This window comes from Nomia melanderi, chromosome 1, assembly GCF_051020985.1.
Source record: "Nomia melanderi isolate GNS246 chromosome 1, iyNomMela1, whole genome shotgun sequence".
NCBI classification, from domain to species: domain Eukaryota; kingdom Metazoa; phylum Arthropoda; class Insecta; order Hymenoptera; family Halictidae; genus Nomia; species Nomia melanderi.
The window spans coordinates 10,527,159-10,552,317 of NC_134999.1; the positions used below are offsets into that span (position 1 = coordinate 10,527,159).

The window sequence follows — 25,159 nt, forward strand, 5'->3', positions numbered from 1 at the left end:
GAAAATCACGCGCGCCGCCAGAGAAGAAAAAATCGAAGAAAGAGGGACGCATGAAATGGAGAAAGATGAACGAAACAGAGGTTGTGGGAGGGAGGGTGGCGAATGGGGGAGGGAGGGACGGAGGGAGAGAGAGAGAGAGAGGGAGGGAGAAAGGAAGGAAGGAAGGGGGAGGGGGGAGGGGGTAGTACAGACCAAAAGGGATGAGGAGAGAAAAAATGCGAATAAACACGCGGGAGCGAAAAAGACGAGATTTTTCAATAAAGAAGAAGCGAGAGGTATCCGAGGAGAAAGAAAGGAACGAGAAGCAGAGGAGGAACGGAGACAGGGTAAGTGAGAAGGAAGGAGCGAGAAAGAGGTTCCGATTAGCGGTTAGAGGGAAAAGGAGGAGCGACGAAGGTGCGTGAGAGGGGTTGGAGGCTGAAAGAAGGTGGACGGCATCCTTTGATCTTACGCGCACGCACACAGGGGCGCGACGTTGGAAAAAGGACACGCGCATATCTTCCGCAAAAGACCCAATACATATTCATGATATTCCAGCGTGCACACGCGCGCGAGTAAAAAAAAAGTTACGCGCTGCGGCTCGATCGCTAGCGCTCGCGCGTTCTCGCTCTTCCGCGCGCCTCTATGCTCGCGCTTTTGTTTAACCTCGTGTGCACCCATATTGTGCGTGTGCACTCCATAAATTTGTATAGCGGCGCGCGAACGACCGGCAGCAAGAGAGGAGAGGAGAGACAGTGCATACGCAGCCGAGCAGGTACGCACGCGGCGCAGAATACGCGGGAGAAGTTTCCGTACTTTAACTAAACCGTTCGAGAGGGTGTCGACCGCCGCCCCGACATACCAGCTACCTCCTCGGCACCGCGATCGCTCATCGTTCCATTCTTTTCTGATAGTCTTTCTCCATGCGGAAACAGCCTGGGCTTATCGATAATGATATTATGGAAGCGACGTTCGCGAATTTGGGTCTGCAGAATGTGTAGGGGTTACAGGAACTCGTAGGTTATCGATGCTCTGATGATTCCGAATTTGCTTCGATAAATATATGTCTCTTTCAATCGTCTAGGTTTTTGGAATTTATTAAGTATCGTTGGATTCAGTTGATTGGTAGATACTTTCAACTAAATCTAATAACGTTCGCGAATCACTGTATATGCAGATGTTCGAAGTTAAAGAGAATACAAGATAAGAATTACAACAAGTAAGATTTAAATTTGAATATTTCTATTGTCTCATAGACAATTCAGATCGGATGTCTGGTTATTGCTCACTGTTTCCACTTATTGTGACTACGAGTGAGAGCATAGTAGACTAAGACTTTAGAATCATTCATAGAGATATACGTTTTCATACCGATATCGATGTACATTCAACGTAAACAGTGTACCACGTGGGGAAGCTAAAGTCGTTTTCGAAATTCCCTTTCACTTTCCCTAAATTTTTTATGGCAGCAATGAAAGTTCACGAAAAAAAGGGAGTCGTAGTTTTCCGAACAGGGAACACGGAATACCGCGAGGATGAAGAGGCGGGCAGGTCGCTCGGAAAACGGAGAACTACGGCCGGTCATTGAAAAGCGAAATATCGAAATTTCAATTCGGTTAATTCGGGGAACGGGAATTCGCTGTCTAGGTTCGGTGAGCAGACCGGCCGAAATTCTCGCGGAATTGATCGTTACAGTGACGATTAAAAAGCCGATCGATTGGTGCCGAACCGGGCCGGGGTCAGGCCGAACGTCGCGGCGACCTCAAAAATTTATTTATCTAAACGATCGTTCGCCGGTAATTCGACAAACTAAGTTTCGTGTTTCAAGCCGCGTATATTGAAAACGTCCGATGAAAACGGCTGCCGAAACAATCCTGCGGGATTCGATCAGCGTTCTTCCCTCTGTTTTCGCTGGGGGGAATGAAAAAGCGCGTGATGGTGTTTTGTTCGGGTGTAACGCGTTTCAAAAACCGTTTTTCGCTCAACGGTTATAGAAATTATCGAGTTTAATGGCGACAACAGTATCAAGAACCGATTGTATCCTTTTACGACATGAAGAGGCTTTTGAATACGAAAATCTCGGATTTCCGACTTTTAAAGCCGCGATGTTTCGTTTTCAGATTATTTTTTAGTAATAAATAATTGAAATTTTGATATATGTGATTCTGAGATTCAATTCCACTACAGTGTTTCAAAATTATTAAAATTATTCTTTCGTTTGCCTTCACTCAGTATTTTCTGGAAGAAGGTCCAAAGTCCAATGATTACAATAAAAACATGAAAATTATAGTTATCTCGCTGTTCTCGGGAATTAGAGAACGTGGTGGCAAGTTAATGGTCGCAGGAACGACGTCACGGAACCGGAGGAGAGGCGAAACGACGCGGAACAGGAATCTTGGGACGAGAAGCGACGGCAAAAATTGCGGAGCATCGGCGTGAATTGCCTGAGCGGCGTGGCGTGGCGCGGTGGACACGACACGCCTAGGGCGCCTGGCGCCCGCAATTTACCTGCGAAACATTTCCGGCCGAACGAAAAACGGCGGCCGGCGATCGTCGGGCCCCGAACACGATCGATTCCACGCGAATTACACCGGGGAATGCGCGCTCGGTTCCGTCGTCGAACGACCGAATTCATCCGGGCTGTGGATTATTCAAGGCCGACAGTCAATTTATCTCTCCGCGGGTTTATACGCGTCATTTTTCATTAACTCCGACGAGCCACCGCTGCTCTTCTTGATTCAAACAGAACGGAGAGGGATCGTCTCTTCTTCGAGGGCCAATAATCGTTCTTTACGCCAAATCCATCGGTTAAATTGTTGTTGCTCAAATCGTATCTGCACCTTTTTGCTTCTTCATTGGTGATCGTTTAAACGAAATTTTCTGCATTTAACTCTTTGCCTCATTCTTATATAAATATAGGATAAATACCTAACTTCAGTTTTAGAATTTACTTCAAGTTTTTAATGCCGAAGCATCTAACTATAACTTAACTTAAAATATTCTTAAATATTCTCTAATTCTTAAGCGTTCGAATTATATAGTTTAGTCGTGTTTTACACTCATTTCTATTTAATATGGTATTCTCATTGTCCCTGATTAATATTTTTTATGCGTCTATCTTTCACTGTACATGTCTCGCGCAATAAATTAATAACAACGATAAAAACGATACACCGTGTCACTGGTTTCGGGTGGAAACAAAGGAGACCGTGTTCGGGTAACAAACGAATTTCTGGAACGGCGGATTAAAAGAATCGGCGGAGCGCCGTATCTGCGAAAGATCCTAAGTCAGAACTGGGGCCCCGGCTATCTGGAATCGTTAGCCCGGCCCTAGAAATCCTGGAACGGGCGATTCCAGGACGTCGGGCCGGGCCCAGACCGCACGATCTTCCAGAGCATGTGGAATTATGTAAGATCGCGCGGGTCGTCTGGAATTTGCAGGGGCGGCGCTTTTTGAATCGCGAATCCTTTCTCGGAACGAGAGACAGACGGATCTTGGCGTATCCTGGCGGCGAAGTAGCCAGCCGTGCAATCGGGACTAGTCGATCGAGTTCCTTGCCCGACGGGTCCAATGATATATTAAATCAATAGTCGGGAACGGGGGAAAAATTGAGGGGCCGCGACACTGTTTTCGAAATCGGCGACAGACGTCTATGATCATCTAATGGTTATTACATAGGGAGCTAGAAGCGCCTAAACACGAATTTTTGTAACTTGCGAAACTAGAACGAAACAGAAATTTACTTTCTCTAGTCGCGAGTTCTGTTGATTTCGTAGCAGAGTGAAAATCTCATCAGATTTTATTAAACGCGTCGAATACATCGAGTGTGAAAATGTATTCATAAGAGTATAAAATCAATAGTTAACCTTTATATATGATCCGTAAATTAGAAACCGACTTATAAGTTAGGTATTGCGAAAAACAGTCACGCGTGGTTGACTGAAAAGGAAAACTAGGCATAAGGAAAAGTCTAGAGAATAGAAAGATGGTATGATCACAATTTGGAGCAGAATCTTTCGAAAATTTCTGGAATAACGAAACCGGCGAAGGAGGAGTCAAAGAGGAGCTGGAAAGAGCCAGAAAGCGGGCCGCGGAAATCGGCGAATCAGCGTCCGAAAGACGAACAAAGAGAGGGAAAGGAGGCTGCGAGAAAGAAGGAGAGGAGGCCGTATGAAAGAAGGGGTAGAGAGCGGAGGGCCCGAGAACGTTGGGGACCACCCGAGAGAGGAGTTCAGGACTGGTTGGGAACCGGCGGCGCACGCCATACCTTTGGGGGGTCTCTTATCTTCCGTGTCTGGCTCGGGACCATCCGGGACTGGCCAGACCTGTCCGCGGACCTTTTGCTCCCGCGTGGAGTCTGCATCCTATTATCGATCAATAGGAACATACACTCTTACATAACGCTTGCCCGTTGCCGAGCCAGCTTTCGCGTCGCGAAGCCAGGAGGGTGTCGCTGGCTCCTGAATTCCTTCCAGTCTTCCGATCACGCTCTGCGAGACCCCGTACTCTTTGGATCGACCACAGACAATAAACAATTGCAACAAGAAATTTAAATTTCATTCTAAATACTCTGTCATCCGTACTGGAATCTTAATTGGAATCCTTTCAACGTTACTCGCGTTCTTCGCAAGTTTGGAGAACATAAAATGGCACCGATAAAGACACCGAAGAGTTTGAAGTTCAAGTGCTATTCGCCAGTTGGCAATGATTTAAAGGTCGCGGCGGCATTAATCAGTGATCGCTGAGAACTGCCGGGATAACGGTGTCCCTCGCAATTACCGGGGAATCCGCAGAATGAAATCGTTCGTTGAAAAGGCGGAGAGTGATGCGTCGACGATGTTTAGGGGAGAGCGCCGTGTCGCGTCGAGCGGAATCGAGAGGTGGAGCGGCGCGGGACGGCGGGTATAAATTTCGAAAGTTTATCGCGGAATCGCATGCCGGCTAATGTCGCTTTATTACAGCGTCGAAAGGCGACGTCGACGTTGGAGTAACCGGCACGGCGCGCGGCCCGTTCCACCGTCAGGCAACTTGGTAACTGGCAATAATTATCGGCGAACTATCAACAGAATTATATATTGCGCACAGTCGAGTCGTCTTTGCGCCTCAGCATGCAACTGCTCCACGGACAACTGTATAGAGACCCTCTGCGAGCGTCCTGACATTAATAACGCGAAATGGTCGCCGGCGTGGTACCAACCGCGGTACCACGCCGGCCGGAACTCTAGTCGTCGGGCTCGATTGGTTCGTTCGAGGATGCCTCCCGAAAGTAATGCTGGAATGCACGTTCCCGCGCGACGTTCCAGTGATGGAACATGACTCGGACCTATCACGAAGGAGCGTTTTTTAATTGCAGACACGATGGTGTCCGTAGTTATGAAATGCAGTTAAAAGATAAAGCTTTCAGGCATCCGAGGAGATATTAATCCTTTTTCAAGAAGGCTGTGAGAATAACCTGCACAGTTAATGAAAACCTTTAACCAAAGACATTCGTTAACATCGGTTAAATGTCTCAACGTGAACGACGTTTCCTTCAGAACCATAATTATTTTGGTTCCAACTCCAGATTAGTTAGCTCCCCAGAAAGTAAGAATCTGATCGGAGGCCGGTAGCTACTCCGTGAAATCGGTTTCGATCTAACGTTACGATCCGCGAAAAGGGGAACGCAAGGGAGGACCGCGGAAGAGCAAAGGGAGAAAAAGGGGTAAAGAGGAAGAGAGACAGAGATTGAGACAAGGAAGGAAAGAAAGAAAGAAAGAAAGAGAAAGAGAGGGGGGGGAGTTAGGAGGGGGAACGGTAGTTGAGAAATGGTGCAGGGCTACCCGCAGAGCACGCTACTTGCTGTGGCAGCTTCACGAAGGAAAGACAAAGGAGGGCCCACGCTTTCATCCGTGCCGACATTAAGGTACCTACCGTATACGCCCTTTTGGGACACAATAAGGTCCGCATGCGGGTCCAACGGATCTCACGTCTTCTACGTACGCACATGGCTTTCTTTACAATGAGAATCTCTCTCTTTCTCTTCGTGGCTGCCCTCTCCCCTATCCCCCGCTCCCCTGCTTGTCTTTCTATCGTTCTATCTCTTTTCTACTTCCCGCCGCCCTCTTTTCACTCCCTTTCGATTTTCTCTCCGGTCTTTGTCCGTCCACGTTCGCCGTCTAGCTCGCCGCCTTTCCACCTTCCTCACCCATGTTCCTCTCTCGATCACGGAGCATCTTCGCGGCGCGCCCTCCTCGGCATCCCCGCGGGAGAATTCACCGATTCCCCGCGAATAATTGTCCCCCCTGCGACCCGTGAGAAACGGCACCGATCGGCCGCGACCGAAGCAGCATTCTCAGTTTCGAGGCGTTTCATCGATTCCAGGTTCTTAGGCGACCTATTCCGTTCCGCGGAGAACGATCCGTGTCCTCGAACGATTCAGAAAAGCTACGCGAAGGGAGGTCATCGTCGCCGAATCACAATTCCCTCGGCTAATTGCTGAAGTAAATTGTTTTTAACAGCGTGCTCCTCGGTCGAGGATCGTGCCCATCCTAATTATCGTCAATATTGTCCTGTTCCTGAGGCGGAGGTAGGAGGTGGTGACGGCGAAGAGGACGGAAAGGGGCAGAGGGCTCGCGCGACGTCGATTGAGCGAAACTTTGATTGCATTTCCAAGGTGCTTCAGAATAATAACCTTTCCCTCGCGTTTCACTTCCGCGAATCCCGAGGTAATTGCGGGAAACAAGTCTCGAGGTCTGCCAAAGCGGCAAGTCAAACATAATTACGTTCGAGTCGCCTCGACGATCTATCAAAAGTTGAATTGCGTTCACTCGCGATGTCCCCGCGAATCAGCGGAGGAATCGGTTCACCGTCGGCCGAGGAACACTCTCGACTGCAATAATGCCCACGTAGCCGATGCCTTGCGTCAACTTGTTCTATCATGTCCGAAATGGTCTAACATTTACATGACTGCGCTTACGGTCCATTACGTGTATAATCGAAGAATTACATTTAACGCTATTAAAAGAAGAGCAGCTAAAACAATCAGTCCCCAAAACTGCTAAGTGTCGACTGTTTAACAGACAATATCGCTACGGACTGTACGCTGGCAACCGAGGGAAAAAGCGTCGGGCGGTCAACGGGAGGATTATCGATTAAGGCCGATGATAAATTTTCTATTCCCGTGGCGAAGACCTAATTTATTCCGCTCTCGAGGTTTACAGTCCTGGTGGCTAGCAGTGCCACTCGACTTCCGTCTCGAGCGGAGCGTGACACCGCCAGTCAGGGTTTTAAACCGGTGGTAGCAGCGAATTCAAGCCCGCCGCGGCAGGAAAGAAATGTCGTGCATGCTCCGTGCCTCCGCTGTCATGACTAACGCTAATCGAGCCTCCCGTATTCCTCGGTTCGTCTAATTACGAATGCGTGCCGCGAAGCGTAGTATCGGAGGCATCGAGTAGTGTTGCGCGATACGACCCTGCCCCAGTCCAACTAGGCCGCGCGGTGTCTCTCGAATCTCCGCGCGCGCTTTTCTTCGTCCCCCGGTTCCGCCTACTATTTTTAATCCACGATGTCTTTTCCGTTCGAAGAAATTTTATTACGCTCAGACATGCAGGCCAATCCGAAAGCAGCGAAATTTATTGGCGCTCGAGGACTAACGAACAAGCCTCGGTGAACGTGACTGCGATTCGTTCGGGACGAGTTAACTCGTCACTCGCCCTACCTAGTGTATCCTTTGAACAGTGTTCATGGTTTTGTGACCTTTTTATAATTTATTCTGAGAATGTGCTGATAAATATCAGTTTATTGTTAATAATTCCCTTTCGAAAACAGGAACGAAATAAAATTATAGACAAATTTTGTAAATGTTTTTTTTTTTAAGACGCTGACCTCTAGTACACTCTGTATACGCACAATATCAATTATTACGTAATAAAAAGAGCATGATATTAATAACCACCCTTTGCGTAGATATACGAGCGCGACACGAACCCGTCCGCAACAAGTTAGACAGAATATCCGTAGCGCGTTCTACAATGGTACGCGACCGGTGGCTAGGGTACCAATTAAATCCACGGGTACCATTTCTTCGACCATCCCGGGCGGACACGACCGACTTGTCGAGCGGAAAACTGTCTCGCGAGCTCGATAATACTAGATCGCTGAGGACGATGTCACGTCACGGCGAGAGAAGGAAGAGGAGGCGGGGAGGAGGAAGTCGGGGAGGATCTGTGCGTGATTCCGGAAGCGGAACGACGCGGTGGTTGGTTTGTTCCAGTCGGTTCCTGGCCGCGTATCGTCGAAAGAAGAGGAAGACGTTGCTGACGGACACGCAAATTCGACGTTCAACCGTCGGGGAAACGTTTAATTTGACGAAGCAGCGGATCACGGAGTATCCGCTATTTCACTGTTCGCCATTTAGGAAGAAATGGTTAGACTTTCTAGCATTAGCATTCGATCGGGGCGAGTCGATCGCCGTGATATCGATAACGAAAATAACATTAACGGTAAACATAATTGTCTGAGAAACGGAAATCCAAGAGTGTTCGTTTAATTTCGCGGAAGTACTTGGGTCCATTTTTATCTAAACGGATCTCGAGCGACGCGTTCCCGCGGAGCATAATGAAACGGCGCGCAAGCCGGGCCTGACGGGCCTCATTACAGCATCTGCACGGGTATTAAGATCTCGCGTCGCGATACGCAACTCCAGTGAAGAGTTTCTGAATCATCGCGAAACGACTTCACGACCCTCGACAAGTTTTCCCGACTTTTCCGATAGATAAGGAACGATTCGCTTTGGATGGATTGTGATCATTTCTCATCCGTTCGAGAAGAAACGGAATCAACGTCGGATTAAAACGCGACAAACGCACATTTCCCGAGAAACACGAGGAAAATAGTAATTTCCGTAGAAGTGGTAGAAAGTAAACAGATTCATAATTCGAATCGTTGTGAAACATTGTGCAAGTACCAGAATATTTTAAAGCGGAGAATGGAAAGACCTAACGCCATTGACAATGCTAAACGGTTCACATATCCCGAGGAAACTGCCAAACAAATAGAAACCGGCCGATGAAAATAATAAATTATCCTGAGTTCGATATAGAATCATTTTCAAGGGTACCGTTGATTTTCTTTTGCGTTTTACGATACATCCGCGTGCGGTTCAAGGAAAAAAGAACAATATCTACGTGCTTCTCATGGCGCTCGTCGAAATAACGTCCGAGCTAGTGAAGTTCAGCCAGAAAAGTTCCAGGCGATCCGGTGAATTATCATTCCCGTTGCGCAACCACTGCGACAAAGGGGGCAAAAGTATTATGCAAATGCGAAATAATAACCGAGAGAGAGAGAGAGAGAGAGAGAGAGAGAGAGAGAGAGAGAGAGAGAGAGAGAGAGAGAGAGAGAGAGAGAGAGAGAGAGAGAGAGAGAGAGAGAAGGAGAGAAACATCACAATCGAGGCCGCTGTCCCACGAAATTACGTTTCCAACGAGCGTTCGCCAAAAAGACCGTTGGGCCGTCCCCCTTTCGCGAGCTGGTACCGCCAAGGACGAGGCTACGGCGTCGCAGAGCTTCGAGCCTAATTGTTTAGGAATTGCGTGAATCGCGGCCAATTAGCCGCATGCACACGACCGACACGGAACCCCCACCGGGAGGAAAGGTTGAATAATTTAAATTAATACGATGGTTCGGATGCCTAATAGCCGGTTCTTTGCCGGAGGACAACGAAGAACTTCTTTAATGTTCTTGTCCGCGGCTGAAACTCCTTGATTACACGCTTGATATCTAGGCACAAGCCACGTGATCCGCGCATGAAAGATTCCCGATCGCGAAATACCTAATGTTCATCGTTTATCATGCCTCTGAGTGCATTATTATGTTTCTAGTAGCGACGACTGAATTTCTTCATTAATAATTTGGGATTCATTAAAAGGCACTGACTAATGTCCGATTAAATATGGTATCTTTTAATGTGAATTATTAGAAACAATAACATCGTTAATTGACAAATTTCGTTGCTAAAAATATCTCGGTGCCAAATCCAACATAGCTACCGATAAGTTAAATTCCATAGATCAGTTGGTTCAATTTTGTGAATACAGTATTCTAATATATTCATCTTGTAGTTGTTCTTAATTGTTCATGCTTGGTCTTCATAGGTTTTCTAACTTATTGCGTGGTGACGTTCGAATACTTTAAATAATTAAGTTCCTATTCGCGTGACGGGGAAAGGGAAAGTTTAGGGGAAGTTTCGAACGCGTCGCAAGTTTCCAGAGACGGACGATAGCGACCAATTTAGACACAAGAACTACTCGACGTGATCATTTTGCATCTTTCACGAGCGGCGGACGTTGTCGTGACACGCTGAGATATTGTCTGGAAGAGTTTTTAAAGTTTTGACTGAAGAACGTCGCGCGATTCAGCGAAAATTTAATAAAGTCAATGGTTACTTTGAAAAGATGGCTGGTAACGTTGAAAACTTGCATAATCCCCGAAAACTTTATCGGCTGATTTCTATGAATAATCATTATTGCATGATCAAGTAATTTTAAATGCACAAACACTCAGGATATATTGTCTAATTAATAATAAATTTACTGAATCATTGCAGACTTACCAGAGTACTGATCGTGCCATGCGAGCACCCCACAGAGAAGAGCTAGTGTCTTTCCACTTCCAGTTGGACTTTCCAAAAGACAATTTTCTTTTCCTTTGCACGCTTGTATAAGCTGTAATTATATATATTATTAAACAATATATGTTTATGGATTTTATTACGCATTTGAATTAAGAAATAATATTTGATACGTTACCTTATTTACTATAGCAATTTGACAAGAATATGGTTTTACGGGAAGCTTCACTTTAATTCCTGATATCATTTGTTCATATTGTATAGCTACTTCAGGACAAACATCTTCTGTATGTTCACTTTTGCATGGTAATTCTGTTGTATCAGTCTTTTTGAGCTTCTTCCCTTGTTTGTTATTATGCCTTTGGAAATTTTGGTAGATATCATCAGAATCTGAATCACTATATGTTTGTTTATTATTTTTGTTCAGATTTGTGTTTTTCTGATCCCAACTAAACATAGAATGTTTGGCTTTTATGCCCGAGGTAGATGCAAACATTGAATTTTCCTCATCCTCCTCCGTTTGTACGCTATCTGTAGATTTCGTAAACTTCAGCAGAGTCTCATCATGAGACTGTTCATGTAATATCGATATATCTTCTGAATCTACATCACAATTTAATATGTCATCAACTTTTGAAGTATCACTTTCATCACTAGAAATCTCAATTGCACTTCTTGGGCTAGACATTGAATCGCTTTCAAATTGTTTGAGTGTTTTGTTGCTCATATAATCTTTCTTAAGACTCAGTTTACTCATTCTGCAATCATAAGTATAACTGTTCACCAATTCTTACGGCTAAACATTTAAACCATTATAAAAGTGATGAAAAGAATTTAGATAAGCAACCTACAGAGTCAACTACAGAATAACATAACCTCATCGCGGGAAATTGTCACGTGTGTGATTACAAACCTGCTTTCTTTGAACCACTCTTCGACGTTGAATTTAATCACTAGATAAATGATGTATCCAATTACTGCAGTAATCACATAAGCCACGATCATCAGTTATCGATAATTAATGAAATGCGAAGCACTTGACAGCACAAATATAACATATGAGTTCCCCACCTTTATCGTACCTTAATTAAACTTACCGTGGTCACCTTTGTACCACAATGTACCGTATTTGCCGTACTGTACTTTAGAGTATATATCTTGACATTCTTCACAAACAATCGAATACAAAAAAACAGAAACTACACGTGCAAACAGAAACGCTGAAGCTTCTTTTGAATCAAACCACATAAACAACTTAGTCTAACCACGTGACTATTACGTCACGTGCATGCATTTCAGGATACCTCGCAAGAACCTGTGGTCATTCAATTTTTTAATAAAAACAATAATTTAAAAACATTATGCGACAAAAGTAAATAGTCAAAAAATAGTATTTACTACTATTCTTGGCATTTAGGTAAATTTGAACCGACGAAATCCTCGAAATCTCACGAAATCAGTCGAGAAAGGGATCCCTCTGCTTCAGTTTCCGATCTTTTCGTTCCCTAGATGATGAATTGCGCCTGAAACATAAATTTCCAAACTATACGAGATTGGACAGGTGGAAAGGCTGAGACCCTTGCTCTTAATTTCGAAGTAGATTCGTCGACCTTCATAGAGGAGACACGTCTCCTTCAGGGAATATAATTTCCTGGTCGTGATTTATGCTTCTCGGTCGGTCCAACGTATCAAACTTCTGATTTACGTGGCTGTTATGCCGGAGTTTCGAAAGCGGGCCCCGTCAAAGGGGCCAACGGAATTTAAAAGCCATCCGAGCGCGCGTGCGACCGGAATAAGGAATTTCATCGAGCCTATGGAGCATCTCGCGCCGGCACGAGTCTTTATCAAATTATCCGAGGTTCCCACGCGCGCTTTCTCTCGTTCGCCATCCGCCTGAAGAGGAGCGTAGGACGTCCGCATCACGTATGTGTAATGAAATTACCCGACTCGGCGAGCATTTTCAGCGTACGTTCCTCCTACCGAACGGTCTTGACGTAGAGCTTTCGCGTTTTCACACGGTTACGATGTGTATCTTAATGATAACACGTTACGCGATAACAAAAATTCTTCGAACGGTCTTGTCTGGCCTCCACCTCGATGAATCTTCGTGAAAGTCAAGTTAAAAGAGAAAACCAGGGTGCCAGGCAAGCTAAATTAATTATTTTCGATGCTTTTTTTGGTAGGTTTTAATAGATATCCTTTAAATTTTTTAATTTCAGGCGCATGATCTTCGTCAACATGAAAATGAAATATTTTTCTACTTTTTCAAGAAACTTGGGTCTCTCCTGCGAACGCTAATTAGCTTCTCACGGAGCCGTGTAAGTACCCGCGGATGCACCGAGAATGTTTCAGTTCGATTCAGCCGCTCCCGGTGGAAGGGAACAACGTTCTCTGTTGTGGGAGAAAGGTACACGACGACATAATCGTACCGAAACCGTACGTTCGTGAACATCGCGTCGTATACTCGAGCGAAATTCAATTGATCCTTCGACGCTGCTTCCACCGCCATCGGTTTTATGTCCTGGAGTTTCGGTACAATGTATCTTTATCGCGGCAGAGAAGACACAGACGCGTCCCCGCGATTTTACGATCCGAAAATTGTGATTCACCTCCTTCTTTCCCGGCGTCTCGCCGCTTCCACCGCCGGGCCGAAGATTCACGTTGCCTTGCGAGCCCAGCCATTGGACTGTAAATTATGCACACCCGGTACGATGCCCATAAAACAGGCCGGAGGGTCCCACGGAGTCATTACTGGAAAGTGTGGCAAATTGCGTGTAACACCCCTCCCGAAACTGACAAAGCACCGGACGGGGCCTTTATGCGTCGCTAACCGCCGCGATATTTCGAGTTGGGATTCAACTCTTTTTCCTTGTTCGCAGCGAAAACAGCTCCTGCGTCGTCGAACAACAATCGCGACGAAGCAATTAAGCGCGCGCTAATGTCGATCGAACATCGACGAAAACGGAGTTCAGAGAAACTTGCGTTTCTTGCACGGATTTCCGACTTGTCACGCCCTTCTCGGAACGCGTTCCCGACCCCTGTGCGACAGACAACATCGACGGTTATAATAACAACAACAATCGGTACTTCGATAAATTAACACGGCCACGTCCAATTAATCAACGGAGAACGGTGGGGTGGGGACGTAATGTCGATGGGTGATTTCGAGCGGGCTGTCCTTTGACCGTGCGTTAATGCATCCAGGTTGGGACATGAAATATCTTCGACAAAGGCATTGAAAATATTTCCAATCCCGCGGGAAGGGTGAGAAAAGCGGAGAGTCGAGATTTAAGGGGAAGAAATCATAGGCACACGAGGTATGGACGAAAAAGGGGGGGGGAGAGAGAGAGAAGAAAAAATGAACGGCAGAGATTCCCCTTGATATCCCGTGGTCACCCTATGCGAATCCGGAGAATCAAGCTTTCTCGTGGCCAAGAAACCTCGCAACAGCAGCAACAGCGGCAGAGAGAAATATGAAATATAAATAAAACATATTCTTACCGGCGGCAAGTGCAATAAAAATGCGGGGAGATCAAGAGGGATGCAAGAGGAATACGTAATGGGGTCTTCTTTTCTGCTCTGCCTCCCCTTCGCCGCTGCTCTCTATCTCGTATCTCTTTTACCGGTCGACTATGCCCTTCCTTTCTCCTGCTTCGGTTTTATTCCTCTTCCTCCCTTCTACCCTCGTGCCGGGCAGCAGTCGAAACACGCAGTAAATTTTGAATCCTGCGTGATGAGTGCATCGCGGATCCTTATACAGATTCACGTTTTCATGGACAAATTGATGAAAAATGAAGTTTAATTCGATACGTCTTACCTCTATAAACATGTTTGCTCGGAAAAGAAACATATGTAATTTGTGCTCGACGTTATTTGGACTTATATTTTGATGGAAATCGTTTAGTAATGTTTGTTGGAAACGCACAACGATCAGTGATGAGTTTCAATTGGCATAGAGTCTGCGGTTGACCCAAAAACTATTCATCCTTTATTAATATACTCCTGAAGCCTCTTGTTTTATGATACCAAAAGTGTATATAATTTCTTTTCGTGGTAGAAACTTAAGGACTACTTTAGTATTAATAAGTTTGATCCTGATACAGAAGGAAGGTCATAAGACAAGGAGTTAAATGCCGTCAGCGAATCATCGCAGGAAGAGATACCTCGATATTTTCGAGAGTGGAGTTCGAGCCGCGAAAGATCACCTCGAGATCTTCCAGAACTCTCCAACCATTCTCCACCCGGTCCCGAAGTTGTTTGTCCCAGAAGAGGTTCGACGCGAGAGCGACGTGAGTTTCCATCATAATGCGCATAATTCCTCATTATGCTAGCTCGTGGAGTTGCGCGGAGCTGCGCCGGCGAACCTGTCCTCCTCGTGGAATATTTCCTGGAAAGTTCGCTGCGCGGTCCTCGCCAGGAAGACGGATAGGGGGGAAGAAGAGAGCGGCCGTTAGAAGAAAGGGAGGAAGAAACAATTCCATAAATGCTCGGAGGTATAGACGGTGTTCGTCACCGGAGGGAAAGTACCCGGGGCAAACAAGCCAATAAACCGAACAAACGGTCGTCGGGGACTTAATTAAGGAATGGCGACTGCATCCACGCTCCGGCCGTGCCTTCATTTCGTCCGGCAGCTTTATCGCCGGTGCTTATCTATCGGCCGTGAGATAAGATAAAGAGGGGTCAGAGTTCACGGGGGTTAGATAGAGCCGCCAACCTCCCCCATATGGATGAAAGTTTTCGGGGATGGAAGCACCATATGCGAGCTTCCTGGACGGTCAGAAAGAAGGGTCCATCTCTATCCTTTCCTTCCGCTCCTTCTCCTCGTCGAGACTTTTCCTCTTTGTTCATACAGGGACGGAATAGACGGCGGTCGAGGGGTTGCGCGCGGGGGTTGCAGGGGTGGTGGACGGTCGAGAATCGAGTACGTCGTGTCCAGGAGCACGGCTGAAAGTAAAATAAAAGAATCATGCTGGCTGGGGACCGGGAAAACTGTCCATGTCTAGCTCCGTGCCAGCCCCGCGGTGGATGCATATGTTTTGTCCAGATCGCACATAAGCTTTTTCCTTAAAGTCGAAGGACTCGGAAGGATCGGATCGTTACGCCGAGGCGATACGAATCATTCCGTCCCGGGGCCGAACCGTTTACCGACGCGATAGCACTCGCTCGCGCGCGCACGAGACCGGAAAAAGGGTGTAAAAATTTCTCGTCGTTCCCCTCGTGAGACGATGGAATCCTCGGGACGCGGAATCCAGGGACAAAGTAACATTTTTGTCGGACGAGATACCGGGAACAAGGTCCGCCGCGGCACCGAGAAACGAAAAATTTCGGAATCGTCGAATGAGTTCGAAGGCTCACCGCTCCGGGGACGCGGGATCGTAAAACGGTGCGCGTTTCTGGAATTTTAAAACGGCCCTCGGCCTCAAAATATAAAACGCCGGGTGGAAAATCGTAAAAGCGGGAGACCACGGAGCTTCGGGGAAACGGGATTGTCATTTAAATAGAGGATCCTTCTTCGGGAAGATTAGAAATTTTTATTGCGCGAGAATAATTATACAGTTGTTCCTTGATTCTGGGGGGGGGGGGGGGATCGCTCGGCCGCGACGGAGCGTGGTAGGCTCAAAGGAGCGCGGCGGACAATAACTTTCCTACGGGGGCAGTCGAGGGACATCGATCAGATGCGATCACGCTGGAATTAGCCGTCCCTTGCAGAACTCTGGAACTCCTTCATCCCCTACCAGTGCTCTCTGCTATCAGGGACCAGCCGTGTCTCTACTCCTTCGATTCCCGACGGAAGGTAGAACGCTAAACGGATTAAAATGTAATATTATAATTGCGACAAACATTACAGAACTCAGCAACAAACCAGTAATCTTATAAAGTTTCACTAATCCAGCTTCCACTCTTTCGGAAAACATGTAAAAGATTCGGATTCACAATATCGGATTGGTCATAATACATATATATGTATCTTCTTCTTAACACACCCAGTTCTATGAAAACTTGGAAGAATATTTTAGACCGGAGCGGTGAGAAAAACCAGAGGTGCCATTAAATGGCCCTTAAAGGGTCCATCAAGTATTATGAACGGTTCGGCAGAAGAGGCGCCGTGGTGTCTGACATTCTTCATACACACCGCGAAAGTGAAAACAGACCGGGGTGTGGGCGGCCCATGAAATATGGATAGGTTTGGCCTTACGCCACAAAAGAAAGCGTCACGGCGAATTAATCGGCCGGCGAGGAGCACACGCGAGACGTGTGATTTAATAAAAAAGCTTCCCTCCGGTGGCAAGGGGTGTGGAAACGGGCCACCGCCCCCCGTCGCGTAATAAGTTTAGTTTCTACGACGAAACGGCCATAAAGCGGGACGTGCGTTCGCAGCATGGTGCCTTGGTCGGTTTTCGCGGGGACATTAGAGGAACGTTCTTCCCTTTACGACTGTCGTACGAGACATTGTTTCCACGACCTTCTCGAATATCATCGGAAAAGCTCGTAACAACAACTATTGTCTCAAAAAACATAAAAAGTATAAATTATATCTGAAACGAATTTTCCAAATTTTTAGAAACCCCGTACGTTTCAATACTGTTCTGAAAATGAAAATTGCGTATACTGTAACTTGTGTGGAATACTGATGTTGATTATAACGATTTGATTCTAAAGGACTTCTCACGATTAACGACGTCGACGGATAATTCGTAATTCCGATGAAGGGATGTGATTAATTTTATGTGGACACAAGGTGCCAGTTTGATTTAGGGACGGTGGTGCAATTAAGTACTTGCGCATTTCTTAACAAAGTATTTAATTCAACCGGCGACGCTTATCTTATTGCGCATGCGATCTTGAAGCCGCTGCTTTGATAATTGCATAGCTGGTAACGGGCACCGCGGTGACTTATTCAGGAAGTAACAATTTTATGTTCGGTCGTATACGCGTTCATTTATGTGCATTCGTTAGTCGGTGGAAGGTGTCGATGTCTATGTATTACGAGAGGTTCGTTTTGTTTCGAGCATTGCGCTACGGGTATTCGAATGATTCATAATTAATCTTGGTCATGACTAGAATTGTATTTTTAATACCATTGAATATCGAACAGAGGCAACAGAACGAAATTAAAAAATTATTTCTCTCGTTGCGATTCGACTTTTAATGGGACACTGCACGCTCGTAATTGTTTTCCACTGTTCTTCGTTAACCCCTTCTGTGACGCCGTGTTCGCGTATCAGAAATAAGTGGCGGTGGCTACGCCTGTGCGCGCGCGTAAAAGCGACGGAACATCGTAGCTTCGCGTATCAGCACGCGATCGCCGTCTCGTCACGCGCCGGACACGTTAATTTTTCATATTTTATCACATCCACCCACTTTATAATCGGCCCGGTCCTATTATTAATTCATTATCGCGACAGCGGGCGGTCGTTTATGGCTGCCTCGCGCGAGTAACCGCCTTTGAGCTTCTATTAAAGCGTTGTTGCCAATTTTTCAGTGTCTCTCTAACTGAGAAGCTTTACAACACACAGCACCACTCTCAAGCAACTGAAAATACATAACAGCACAAATAACCAGCTCGAATATTTATCATTAAAATACGACCTCTTTATTCGTCAATTAATTATCGCAAAATTTTGTGTTACTGGAAACACTGATGCAATACCTGTACCTCTACCACGGTGAAATTGGAATTCATTAGGGTGTCATTTCATTTCCGAATTTCTTGCTAGGACACCACCGCCACCCAAACCCCCATTGCAACCCACTGCCTCCGGCGTACGAGCGGCAGGTTAAATGGCCGGTGCAAAAAACTCATAAAATAAGTTATAATTTGGCACAGTCGGCGTCACGGTGCTCAATGTCCTGTGTGATCACCGTCCTCTCACTCGACTGAACTTTACCCCCTGCTTTCTTCCTACGAAATCAGGATGACTTCGTCCCACCCTTGCCGTTGTCCTCAGGATCCGTCTCTCCGTCCGACACGGTCCAACGTTCTCATCCCCCCTTTCCCTGTCTTGTTCAACGTTGTTCCCCTCCACCCCCTCCGGAGCTCCCTCTGCTTCCGCAATTCCATGATATTTTCGTGCCACGAAAGACGGCCTATCCAATTCCAGATTAATCGCAGGATTCAGCGAGGAGGTCAAGGGTCAGCGAGAAGCAGCAACGGGGATGGGGTGGTTGTACATGGGGTGACTCGTGTCACTGCGGGGATACAAGCTTGACGCGTGGCACGGATATTCGAGAGACGATTCCGTGTAGATACCCGGATCGTATCCGCTTCCCACTGATAATAAGTTGGTCACGGTGGGTTGACGGTCCTCCGTTCGTTCTCCAGGAGTTTCAGGGGTTGTCTCGTCGTGAGAGGATGTTGTTATTACTCCTTGCGGTTGTCGAGTGTTCAATTGTTCGAGTTTAATTCGACGAAGATGCTTCTGTGCGAAAGTTGTCGAAGACAGGATATCTTTGCTTTATATTGAATGATTTGAGAAATGTTTGCAACATATAGTCTGAATAATCTCAGAAGAAAGGTGCTCTAAAAGTTCTTAGATAGGATACTTTGTACTACTATGATTCTTATTAATATACATTGCACAAACAACATGCAATTGATTTAAAAAACGGTAATCAAAAATAAAAAAATGGAGTAATACCACATTGTTCACGAAAGAAAGAAAAAACACAGTTGAAAGTCTTTCTTTAGTTCACCGCGCAATCAACGCCAACAGTGATACAATTTACTTAGTTTTCACTCGAGTACATTCGTTGAATAAAGTTGTATGAGAACTCTACTTGGGAACAAGTAAGTCGGCGCGTTGTGTCGCGTCATACGGCCCCCGTACGAAATTTCTGTCGGCGACTCTCCCGCAGAGCATAAAACTTTTTACAGCTTTTTCCTGGATTGTCGGCCAGATAATAAAGTTTTTGCATTAAGTAAGGTCTCTGGTAGCCGGATCGATTACACGAGCAATAAACTAGATAAGCATAATTACCGTAATCGATGTTTCCTCGTCCGCGGCGGCGTTCCGACAGGGCCATATGACACTGCACATGGCGATCATAATGAATACCCCCTGCAGGTCGTGGTGAAGGAGAGGGACAGTCGAGAGCGAGGGAGAAAATGTCACATGGTCCTGAGTTCCGCGATCTCGCCTTTTGTAGGTCATAGGCCGCCGCAGGAAAAAGTCTTCGGACGAGATACACCTATTATCCCCACCGGTCCATTCTGATAAAATATTTTAATGGGACTTCTAACGGTCTCGACAACGACGCCGTCTCATCCTTTTTTCACCCTCCGGTCCCGCCGATTTGACTTTTCCCTGTCACGCGATACGATTAGTCTTTAAGCGGCGATATCCTATTGGGACGACTCACCGATACCCCGTTTCACTCTTCAGCGTCCGACAAGCGATCCTCGGCTTATCTCCGGAAAATAATCTGTTCATCCACACCGGGGGCTAATCCTGGGGTTGATCCCCTTAAGCCCGCGATCCACAAATCGACGAGACGCGACGGGCCAATCTGTGCGTCCGCACGAATAATCGTCCCGGAGACCGAAAGAAAAAGGGGCCCTGGCGACTTCGGGAAAGGTTTAAAGACGGGGGAGGAAGGGCTTGGCTGCGTTTAACTGTTCGCTCGAGGGGAAAATTCTTTCGGAAGCAGGCTCGCTCCTTCGTTGAAGGGAAACGTTAATTTGTTCGGTCACTCGAGAGGCTCTTCCTAATTATTTTATCCTAGGACGATCGTCTCGTTCGTTACGAAACGGTGTTTCGTATGCACCCCTAAAACTCGAAGTTCAAGAAGAGGTTACTTTTATTGAAATTTTGTAGAGGGAGTGGTAAATAATTTTCTGCGAATTTTCCCTGCAAGATTGCTCGTTACAATCTTCGGTGCTTATAGTTTCTTTAGGGCTGAAAACGATTGCAACAGATAAAAATTGTCTTTTAGCCGGAGGTATGCAATCGCACGGAGCAGCGGTGCCTGTTTAACATGCATTACCGAGCGGGTCCGAGTATTTATCGCCATCGAAATAAATAGTCCGAGTGGAATGAGCTGGTCCCGAGCGGTTCAATATCCAGGAAGTGCTTTGCGCGTCCGTCCATCGGACGGATCTTTTCCCGCTTCCGGCGCGCCGCTGACAAAATGGATCGGCTATTTCCTCGAAGGGGGAGACTGCGATTAACGAACGTCGACAGAAAATTAAATGACGCTAATAACCATTACAATACAGGCCGCGTATTAACGTCGCTCCGTTCCCACATAGCCCTCCACGATAATTGCTGATGTCGCACAAAGAACTGCGAATCGTCCGCCCTACCCCGGTCTCCTGCCGGGGCCGAGGGATCGATGAATCGTTGGGAAAGATAATGAAGGCCCGCAGAAATGAAACCGACGGGATTCTGGAAAAATCATCCGTCATGTTACCATCGTTTTAGTTTTATTTTTTTTTATCTCTCTTTTCCGCATTCATCGGGAAAGATTGAATGTCTGCGTCCGCGCGAGTATGTCTGTCGACGTACTCTCGTCGTATAACCAGCCACAACCAGGTGTTCTCTAGAAAGAGAGACGTTCGTGTACGTGCAGGAGCGACACTTGCGCGTATCTGACAGCCATGGATTTTGTATTCTGCGACGTGAAAGCGAAAGAACAAAACCGGTGAAATTCAGAGAACGTATTAATCCACCACCACGTAATTACCGCCGGCGCGATTTGTCCTCGAAACGAAATTTTTTCAATCATTCTTCACGTCGGGAATGGGATAATACTTATTGGTGGTCGTAGGAACACGATTTTTTCTAAAATATGAAGCAGGGGACTTTTAATTGCAGCTTAAAAACTCCCTTCTGTTTCTTCTAATTACAGAGAATTTTAATATGAAGTTCCATCGTTTACCAATTCCATTCTACCTTCGAATTTAATTATTCCATCATTACTCAAGGGTTGAAAGTACACGCTTCGTCCAAAAGACATAACACTCAATTTTCTAAAATTTGCGTTTCGTTTTTCATTCCCCAAAAGGCCACCCCTTTTGCATCCAAGCCAAGGAGTTGTTCCTTAATCCTTTCCTATTGGTCTCACCCCTTTCCGTTTCGGAGAGCCCAGTGACCGAAGCGCGGAGCCGCAATGGTAGGCCGGTGAGAATATCGGCCGCGGCGGAACAACACAGGAGGTGGGGGGTTGAGCGTGATAAATCACCGAAAAACGGCAATTTCCGCGAAAGGGGAAAACAGCCGTTGCCAGTGACGAGAACATATTACGAGCCGGCTCGAAGAGAGAGAACTGAATCAATGGTGAAAGGGAGAGGGAGAAGTGTGTCCTGTGTTTGACCAGTGGTCCCGCAGGCTCGTTTGTCCCTACGCCGCGCAGAGACACGCGCACCGAACCGTACACGCGTGCTGCCCGCCGCCGCGGACGACCGGGGGTGGCACGGGGTGGCTGGTTCTCTATAGATTTGTAGACGAGACCATGGCCATTCGACACTGCGTTTGACCACACCCTCGCTTGTACCAAGATTTATGGGCCAGCTCGGCCGCTTACCCCCGCCGTGCGTCGTCGACGTTTCCGGCCACCCTCCACACTCCTCTGCACCAGGCCGGTCAAACTTGTTACCAATTCCGATCGGCAGTTTGGACGGTAACTACCGTATCGCTGGACGCGGAACGCAACGGATCATCCGCGTTCCCTGCTAACGAACTACTGAGGTTTCTCGAGGATCTAGGTGGCGGATCGATGGGAAGCAACGATGGATCGTTGACCACCCTCTTGTAAGCAAGGTGTCGAGTATGTTGCTACGATGTATTGGGTCAGTGAATGTGTTCCTCTTGTACCACTGGGAATATGTTTGCTTGTAATTCGCCGTAAAACAGGTAGAATTTGAAATGTACTTTAATCTAGGTAATTAGTATCTTGTCGCTTTTCTCTTGAGGAACACTGTGTGATATTCTTTAGAGAATGTTATGCGTAAACATGATCACAGTGTAAGGCGGCGCACGTGATCAATGGTGGCGAGGTAAGAATTTCATGAAATATTCAGGCATTTTTCAAAAGGATCGCACATGACGTGCGTTGTGGTGCCAATAACTGACAGGATCACCATTTTTCACGGTCCCAGTCGATACTTCCCGTATGGTTCGCGCAACGCATACAAACGTATACATGGTAGAAATGCACGGTAAAGGTACGAGACACCGAGTCGCATCGGCCGGCAACGATTTGGCATATGGGACACTTCCTACGGGCGTCGATCCACCGTCATTATTCCGCGTCTCGGGTGTGCACGCGCGGCAGCGCTACACGCCAATAAGCGTCACGCTTGCCTGCCGGACGTGAATTGGATTATCGTTCCGAGGGAAATTAAACGGCGAAACGAAACCGGCCGGAGAATATGCGGGGTTCGTGCGCAGTTTCATGCGCCCCGCGACAGGTGGGTAATTTCGGCGATGATTATACTCTCCCCCTTTCTTACTGGCTTTCTTTCTTTCTTTCTTTCTTTCTTTTTCATTTTTCGCGAAACTTAAGGCTAACAATAAATGGGTCAACCGTAAACTTGTCTGATCTAGCCATTGATACTGGAACAATGATTTCTTTAGTTTTATCTTGAATGAAAACAATACTGGATACTACTTCCATGAGAATGCTACTGAGTTTTATGAATCGTTTTGAAACGTAGTTTGACGCTACCAGAATCTATGATCTAGTGATATTATCCTATAATAAAATCACTTCTCATTTTCAATTTTTGAAAATGAAAATGTGTAAAATTTAATAACATTTTCAATTAATCAATGTTTGATAACTAAGCTGCATTGCACATTGTTGACGTATTTTGTTACGGTGCAATAAAAACGTTATTACATCATTATAATTATTACTGTGATTTTGTTCCCTTAAGAATGTCATGTCCCTTTGTCTCACCACGACCGCGTTTTTTTTCCTCCTCGAAGGCGGCAATCGACGACGGAGGGAGGAGAACGGGATAATAATAGGCGAAATTTCTCCTGGTTAGGATTCGCAGGAAGTGACTTCCGGCGCGGTGTCGAAGCGGCAATGCCACGGATTCACCTGTGTGTTCCACGCCGCTGTCCAGGTGTCCCTTCCTGTCTCGTTTGTGAGAAATTCGTAAACCGGGAAAGAATTATCCGTCACGGATTCTACTGACAGCGACAATCGGACACCGTCTTTCCTCGAGTCGGCCATTCTTCCGTTGTGAATAATCTTTTGTTTTAGCGACGGGAAATTCTATGAAACCGTCTCGCTTTCTTCTAGAAACGAATTAAGTTGTAAAAGATAATGACTTTTGTCACATCACGTCCACTTGACAATGATAGCAAGTCTCTCCATGCATTTTAATGAAATAGAGTATCGTATGCCTAATTTAGAAGTTCAATATTCATAAGTATATGATAGTAACCCCCTTCAATTGGTATGATCCTAGGATTATTCATATTTATTAACCCTCATGTACTGTCCATGCATTTGTCCCGTTCGCGCAGCAGCCCCCAGCCCGGACGAATTAAAATTTCAGTAAAATTGGCGGAATATAACGATTCATAATTACTGGACTGTGGAAATTTAATACCCAGGGATTTCCTGTAAGCAATTAATCATGATATTTAACACATAAATATCATATCGCACTGTTTATAAAATCCTACATTCCGGAATCAGTGCCTTGTTTCCACGCCCCTATGCACTTAAAGAGAACTGCAGTTTAGAATAACGAGTCAGATACCTTAATCAGCCTCATCAAATGCTCTCGTGCCCCGAGCGCACACGAATCCGGGTACACAAAGGGCTGAATGCGGTCGTTCGTCCCCTCGAATTCCCGCAGTGGACACAGTTCACCCGAAATTTCCCCCGTCGTGTCCCGAGGTTCAAGAGTCACCGATACGGCGTATTAGGCCCGACGCGGCAAACAAAGTTTCGTCAGTGTTGTGAATTTCTGATTGCATATGCTAATAATACTATATCAGGAAATGAAAAAGAACAACACAACATTTCAATGCTATCAAAAAATTATTCGACTGCACCTATTCTTTTACATTCATTGATTCAAAATGATCGGAATGACGTCCTAGTGATACGATACCATTGAAATTATACTGATAAACATTAAATTTACAACATTATTTGAATTGTTTTTGACCACATTTTCACAACACAAGTGCACTGCATTACTATTAAAAGAAAACGTATAGACCTTATAATTATATTTTATTGCGATTACGCAATACACATTCTATTGAATAGGTGTTGAGATTAGCCCACGCTCTTACAGTTACAACGACAGAAAGCTACAACGCCGACAAAAAATCGTTCATCCGCATCGAGCCTTAAAGTGACAGAAATTGGCCGCGCCCGAGCATCGTCAGTCGTCGGTCGTCGTTAGCGGGGCGGTCGATCGGTGGGTCTCCGTCATTTCCATATTGTAATGCCCCGTATCCTGTCCGCCGGCTGATATTATGCGCTAACAAACCATTTAGGCCAGGTGTTAAATTGTCTGTGACGGGTGAACGGTCGATTCCCGGTTGTCGTCGAGGACGGTCCTCCGGGAGGAGGTTATAATTCTCGCGCGTGTAAGCGAAAGG

General features: G+C 46.2%; 1 protein-coding gene across 5 annotated transcripts in view; it reads right to left on the reverse strand.

Moving 5' to 3' along the window:
• LOC116427685 (Fanconi anemia group J protein homolog) overlaps positions 1–11,842 on the reverse strand; it is a 58,918-nt gene extending 47,076 nt beyond the window's left edge. The window contains exons 1-4 of one of the 5 annotated variants that reach the window (XM_031978319.2): positions 11,684–11,842; positions 11,500–11,539; positions 10,765–11,344; positions 10,569–10,680 (exon numbers count right to left, since the gene is read on the reverse strand). In XM_031978319.2, the coding sequence (XP_031834179.2) occupies positions 10,569–10,680; positions 10,765–11,344; positions 11,500–11,539; positions 11,684–11,834 (883 nt within the window). In that variant the 5' untranslated portion in view covers positions 11,835–11,842. Of the gene's footprint in view, positions 1–10,568; positions 10,681–10,764; positions 11,345–11,499; positions 11,623–11,668 lie in introns of all 5 variants that reach the window. The other 4 variants (XM_031978323.2, XM_031978321.2, XM_031978322.2 and 1 more) reach the window with 4 other exon arrangements.
• Positions 11,843–25,159: the final 13,317 nt, after the last annotated feature.